Raw genomic sequence first — 6,987 nt, 5'->3', positions numbered from 1 at the left:
ATATATATATATATATATATATAATTAATATTATAAAAAAATTTAGAAGATTATAATAAATTCACGAAATTCTTACAAAAATATTGTGTGAGCTGATTTTTCTTGAAAAATAAAGCAGATATTTTTGTTCAGTAGCTTGTAAAAAATTGTGCCAACTTACAATCCTTCCGCGTTTGTGCGTGACTCTTTCGTGACACGTGGCATGTTGTAAAATCTGAGTGAAAATTCATTAAAGAGCAATAAAAAAAGAAAGAGAAAGACCCCGTGTGCGTGCGGTGATACACTTGTTTGAGGGAGTGGCTCGCCCCATCCGAGACGGAACGATCGCAGTCTATATAAGAGTGGTCCATGCCGGATGTTTGACCCAGAACTTCGCGTGCAGTGAAAGTGTACCCGGTGTAAATATATTTTTACCGGAAATAACAATGGTGAACGTATAACGTAATTAATAAATTATTAATAATTTGGGATTGTCGATTGTCCCGCGTACGAATATAAGCGATTGTTATTGCACATTGTATTCAAACCTTTATATTTCATTTTTCGTTATATATTATTTCTATTTATATACATATAAATATTCATCCTATAATAATATACTATTATAAATAATTATATTTTTTATAATAAATGAAATTTTTTTATGAAAAATAGTTAAAAAAACTTTTTTATAATAAAGCAGAGCAACAACAATTAAAGTGAAAGAAAACATGCATATATGTGATATATGATTATTCACAAATATAAATAAAAGCATAAATATATTTTCACGATTTTATCAGTATTAATATTGCGATTGTATTATATTTTTATGCATGTAGATTGATAATTTACTAATACATTTCTTTCATAACTGCATATATAAATGATAAAAAAAAACTTTCTATGCAATCAATAATTTCACAATTTTTATCGAACTATTGAAGCTTTTTATATTTATATTTAAACTTTTTGATAGAATGGTATATTTCCTTTGCTTATATATGCATGTATCGAGAAAATAATTATCTTCTTCTTTTAATATATCAAATAACGATATTATTTGTACAATTCTGCAGTTATAAAATTATGCATTATCAGTTCATGCGCAGTTAAATGAAAAAAATAGGAGGAGGTTTAATTAATAAAAGGAAGAGAGAAGGGTGTAATGTCATGATTGATGGCAATTTGAACTTTCTGTGTCGATTACAGAATGTCTATTTAATATTGGGTTTGCTGGTAACGGCTGCTTGTGCCGAGAAGAAAATTAATTTAGAAGATATAGAGAGGGATAATCTGAGGGCGGAGGGAAAGGCCAAAACCGAGAACATCCAGACTGATGAAACAAAGTACTCCGTTAAACCTAATGTTAATCAGCAGCAGTATCAAATACCGAACCAATATAATACTTTCGGTGGCCATCCCGACGGGGGAGCATACATCTCTTCTCAACAATTCCAGGATGCAAAATATAATGTAAGATATTACATATTGATACATGTAAAAATTTCAATTATTTCTGTTTATTTTCTCATTATTGTAAAATTTGCATTAAACAATTAACAGGGATATAAAATGTGAAATATTCTCTCAAAGAAGAAAAAAAGTAAAAAATATTAATTTAATGTGTATTAATAACATAGTTATTTAAATATAAATTCTTTCACATAAATATATAGGATAAAGTATTATTCGCAAGAAAAACTAAAGTTTTAATAAAGTGTATATCTTCTTATTTAAAAAATATTTTCTATTAGTATAAGCAAATATGTTTTTATTATCCGCCGAATAAATGTTTTTTATTTCTTTGATATTTTAATGTATATACAGTGTATATATATTAATTACACATATGTATATATGTATTTATTTTTATCTGCTTATTTAATATATTTAGTATATTTGTTACTTATAAATCGTTATATATATATATATATATATATATATATATATATATATATATATATATGTATATATGTATGTATGTATATATTATATTTCATATTACATCTGATCACATAATTTATATTGAATAGTTTCTCAAATAGTACAGGACGTTCTGGAATTATTTTATTTTACTTAGGATATCGTAGAGCATTCTCCAGGATTTTGAACTCATACAGAATGATTTTGAAACGCTTTATACTATCTGGGTTTAATAATTCCTTGTTTTGTCGTCGTTAGCAGGTGCCATCTGAACAATACATTCAACCCAATCAATACGCTGTACACGAAGCACAATATCAGCAGCAAAACCAAATTCTGCCGCAAAATATTCCTCCAATACAATATTATAACGGATATCAACAGCAAGTGGAAGTACCGACGAAAAACGTTTTACCAAACGCCTTTGAATCTCAAAAATTGAATTATCAACCGGAAGTAGTAGTAGGCAATCACATCCAGAGTGTTCAACAAAAAGCAGTCACGGAAAAGTATATAAAACCCGTTAACAAAGGTAATATAATAAGAAAAAATTATCGAATTATTATCAATTTTAACTTACAACTCTCGTTATATTATTTTTTTTTTGTGATAAATGACGTTATAAATACTTTTATTTCCGAAATAATGAAATTATTCTATAAAGAAAGAGAAATTGAAAAACATTATTTAATGTATTATTTAACATTCAGAGAGAAATTTCTGTTAATCTTAAGAACTCTTTAATTTTCTAAAGAAAGTGGAATGTTGATATAATTATGCTAATTATTGAAAATACGGACGTGAATATTAAATCCACTTTCTCGTTTGCAGGACCTGTTTATCTCGACATTCCAGCGACACAACTACTTTCTTACTATCCTTATGTAAATATTAATTCCGTTTTGGGTACGAAAGGTGCCGGACCGATTCAACCTTCGTTACATCAGTTACCGAACAATGGGGTTTCACAAATTCCCTTCCCCGTGTACACCCCCGTATACAATCAGAAGCCATTGGTTTCTCCTGTCAAAACGCCTTATCCCTATCCATATCCTACGGTCGTACCAGCAACGTTTACGTCCAAGGTAAATCTGTGTTTCTAATGAAAGCGCAGTTTTCCTAATTCTTACTCTGTCTTTATACAAATAACAAATAACTATAATACTTATTACATAAATATCTATATTAATATGAACAACTTATTTATAACATAATCATAAATGTCTCAGGTGACGAAAGGATCGGCTTATACACTTCCAGTCACATCGAAAAAGTTAAATTCGTCTCCCTTGCCGGTGTTACCCTTGTACGTTCAACCACAGCAGCCGCTAGCTCAGGGAAAAAAATTGTTGTACACGCAAGCTTACGTCGCGCCCCCGCAGCCGCAATACGTGCAGCAATTAATTTACACGCAGCCCGGCGCAATTTATAGCGATCCCGCCGCCGCTTACAGTGATCTCTACGCTCGCATACCAGCGTACATTCAGGAAAATTCTCTTCGTGGTCAAGTAAATCAATATCAAACTCAGCAACAAGTGTACATTACACCGACGATCGGACATGAAGCGCCGAAAGAGGTACTGCAGGAACAAGTCAGCCAAGAACTTCCACAAGAACTTCCACAGGACTATATCAAGGTTTGTACGATAGATAGACATTGAACGAAGTAAATTAGATCAGAGGGAATTTTTCCATAATCGACATTTCACTCCAGCGGTAATAAATAAATTAGATAATAAATTAGATAAGAAAAATAAATTAGATAAGAACAAATTTTTACACAGTCGACATTTCGTTTTAGCAGCATGACCTATAATTGACGTGATCACGTTGCATTTATTAGGAACATCGAGTTGTAGTGGAAATAATAGTTTTACATAACTCACGCTTTAGTCCACGGGATTATAATTACGTGCGACATCGTTAGCGGACTAATTAACACAGTTTAATTAGCTCCTTCACTGCACGATATCGTACGCCGTGAATGGCATGTATTTTTCACACGCAATGTTTCGTTTTTATTTGCGAATAATGGTACACTGATTCTTATAAAATAATTAAACATATCTCGAATTAAAATTAATTAAAAAAGAAATAATCTTCTTAACTCAGTTTAAAAGTGATGAGATAAAGATTATGCACTCTTCTTTTAATAGCTCTCTGTATTATCCATTTCTTTAGAACATATATATTACGTCTTAAAGTGTAGAAAGTTTAAAACATCATACAGAAATTGTATCAAATTACGTTAAATGCATTTATGATATCTTATGACTTTCTTTCTTTTTCTTTCTCTCTTTCTTTCTTTCATTTACACACACACACACACATACACATATATATTTTTTTTTATTATAACTTTTTTCAATTGTACTGAATCGCAAAAATATTAATCGATTCATATTTTCCGATGCTCCTTACACTGATTAAAAAAGATATTGATTTTCGATTATTTTTTTGGAAGTGAATAAAAATGAGCAAATAAAAATATTTTGGGTAAAATTTACCTATATTTAGAATTTAATTTTTTTATATTTAAGGTTAATACGACACAAAAATTAGAATACAACATTTGTTCTAAATAGGTGCCCGATGAGCCCAAAACTCACTTCGTACCGCCACAGTTGCCACCACAGGATTTCAAATCCGGTATTACGCAACTGGAGCCCGTTCCCTATGAAAATGAGGAATCCTTACAAGTGAAAGATTCCTTGCCCTCGGAACCCAAGTCACTTCTTGATACGTATATTCCGAGCAAAATCATCGCGTCCCAGGATAGTGCCAGGTATAGTAATGAGTAGAGCGACGAGGCGTATTTAAAGACGTCTCAGTACTATACTTACCTGCCATAACTATTATTGCAGGTACAGAGAAAGGCCGATCAAATTGGAGGGGGGTTTTCTCCCGTCGAAAGTGAATTTTGCGCTCAAGAAGCGCAAATCCGAGTAACTAAGACCGCCGCAAGCGGCGTGACGATTGACGAATGTCATACACAAGGGTCAGTACAGTACACGAGAATTGAATTACTAGCGATTACGACAACCGAGGCATACGTGGACAATATCGAAGATGCGCTGTCCGAATTTCGAGACCGGCGACATCGTCGCATCTAGTCTTTCATCGAAGATTATGGAAATTCTATACTGTTCTCTTTTACGTTTCTAGAGACGCGTCCAATAAGTGGCGTACTTGTTTACGATTTTACAATAAAACTTTAAATAAAAGTATAACTAGTAGTTCCTTTTTTTATAACCTCTGTGTAAAAAAACTGATAAAAATGTATCAATAGTTCTATTAACTCTTTAAATATTATAGGGAGGGGGCGAGGAGATATTAGTATTTCAACTATTTTTTCTTTATTTTTGGTTTTTTATCTTTATTCTTTATTTCTAACTAATTTTTTATCGACAGAGATAGTCGATTTTTTATATTATTACTATATATTTTTATAAACATAGATAACTAAAAATAACTATAAAATAATTTTAACACTTAATTATTAATTATAAACAAATAAGTGAAAAGGGCACATTAAAAACAATCAATTTAAGACTGACTATTACGAATCGACATTAAAACATGATCAGTTTATTTAAAATAATTAACACTATTTTACTTTTCTTTTTTAATGTTCTGTAAGTTTTATTTTTTATAATAAATTATTGAAATATTAGTAATATTTTTTCTGCAAAATGTTTTTGACTGTATCGCAAATGTATTTTCTCTTCACATCAAAGAAATGTTGTCGTTATTTTCAGATAATGCTAAAAGCAAGATTATTAATTTAAAAAATTTATAGTCGCAATATTGGAATTAACATTTAGAATTTTGACTTTCTGATTTCAAATTCGTTATTAAGGACTCTGAAAGCCCTTATATGCCTCCCTTAAATTTGAAAAAAATTCTAGGGAATAAAATGTATAGCTCCGAAGGATTAATAATATAACACAGGTTTGCGAGATTTGATCTTTTGAAAAATAATAGTGTTTTCCTATGCAATTTTGTGCATTGAATACGAATCTGTCTATAAAATGTGCCTAGCACGTCAGGATTCTGAGATATTCTAACTTAAAAGTGCTAAAATGGACGTTTTTTGTCATTTTAAGGCTAGAAAAACTATAAAAACGTTTAACTATTCGTACATTTAGCCAACAGATTTGAATTCTATATGAAAAAACCTACAGAAATGTATATAGTTGGTCTTCAGCATAGTCAACTACATATAACATTAAAATGAATGTGTGTTAACAAAATCCATGTTCCTGAACAGCATATTGATCCTTTCCAATATTGAACGCTATATCGTATTTATTTCCTTGAATTTTGTGTGTAAAGTTTTTAGGTTGCAAATTATGAGTTGTAAACCGAAAAATATAAAATTCGAAATTTTAAATGGAATAAAATGACAAGAAACGGTCATCTTAGCATCTTTAGGTTAGAATATCTCGAAATCCTAACGTGCTAGGCACATTTTACGGACAGATTCGTATTTAGCGTACAAAATTATATAAAAACCACCAATAATTATCAAATAACGTTTATCCTTTATTTTTTTCCACAGACCTGTATATTCTGTTCTTCTATACTTTTTAAATTCATAACTTTTAACTAGTACATCTTGGCAAAAAGAATCGCACGTTGAAATATAAAAATCGATTTTGGAGAGGAAGAATATTTTAAAATTATATAATATGAACGTATTACTTTTTTAATATATCATTATATTTTTATATTTGTTATTTTATATATTTTTCCACTTATTTTTTATCTAACAATATCAGAATAATTTTATCATAAATAAAATATAATTATAGATTTCTTAATTGAAGATTCTATTGAATTGCATAAATATAACTTAAATATTTCATTTGGCACTATAGTTCTTTCACACATAGAGTAATAACACATTGAAAGAAAATGCTTCAATATATCCTGTAGAAAAAAAAGGATGGAGGTTCTCCCATTTTTTCTTTTCTGTTCTTCTCTCTCTCTCTCTCTCTGAAAAAAAGAATATTTTTTCATTATATTTAACTCTTGTATATATTTTTTTATATATGAATCTTTTTTATATTTTCACATTCT

The 6,987-nt window shown here is 29.8% G+C and overlaps 1 protein-coding gene across 3 annotated transcripts in view; it reads left to right on the top strand.

The window, feature by feature from the left end:
* Positions 1-5,135, top strand: part of LOC116841240 — a 5,640-nt gene extending 505 nt beyond the window's left edge. Inside the window, exons 1-7 of one of the 3 annotated variants that reach the window (XM_032808936.1) lie at positions 277-428; positions 1,192-1,455; positions 2,164-2,437; positions 2,737-2,990; positions 3,135-3,542; positions 4,491-4,690; positions 4,770-5,135. In XM_032808936.1, the coding sequence (XP_032664827.1) occupies positions 426-428; positions 1,192-1,455; positions 2,164-2,437; positions 2,737-2,990; positions 3,135-3,542; positions 4,491-4,690; positions 4,770-4,854 (1,488 nt within the window). In that variant the 5' untranslated portion in view covers positions 277-425 and the 3' untranslated portion in view covers positions 4,855-5,135. Of the gene's footprint in view, positions 1-276; positions 429-1,191; positions 1,456-2,163; positions 2,438-2,736; positions 2,991-3,134; positions 3,543-4,490; positions 4,691-4,769 lie in introns of those variants that run through there. The other 2 variants (XM_032808937.1, XM_032808935.1) reach the window with 2 other exon arrangements.
* The last annotated feature ends 1,852 nt before the right edge of the window (positions 5,136-6,987 follow it).

Source organism: Odontomachus brunneus, unplaced genomic scaffold (genome assembly GCF_010583005.1).
Source record: "Odontomachus brunneus isolate Ranch 3 - 2012 unplaced genomic scaffold, Obru_v1 Obru_scaffold_014, whole genome shotgun sequence".
In the NCBI taxonomy this organism is placed as follows: Eukaryota; Metazoa; Arthropoda; class Insecta; order Hymenoptera; family Formicidae; genus Odontomachus; species Odontomachus brunneus.
This window is presented reverse-complemented; position numbering and strand designations above follow the sequence as displayed.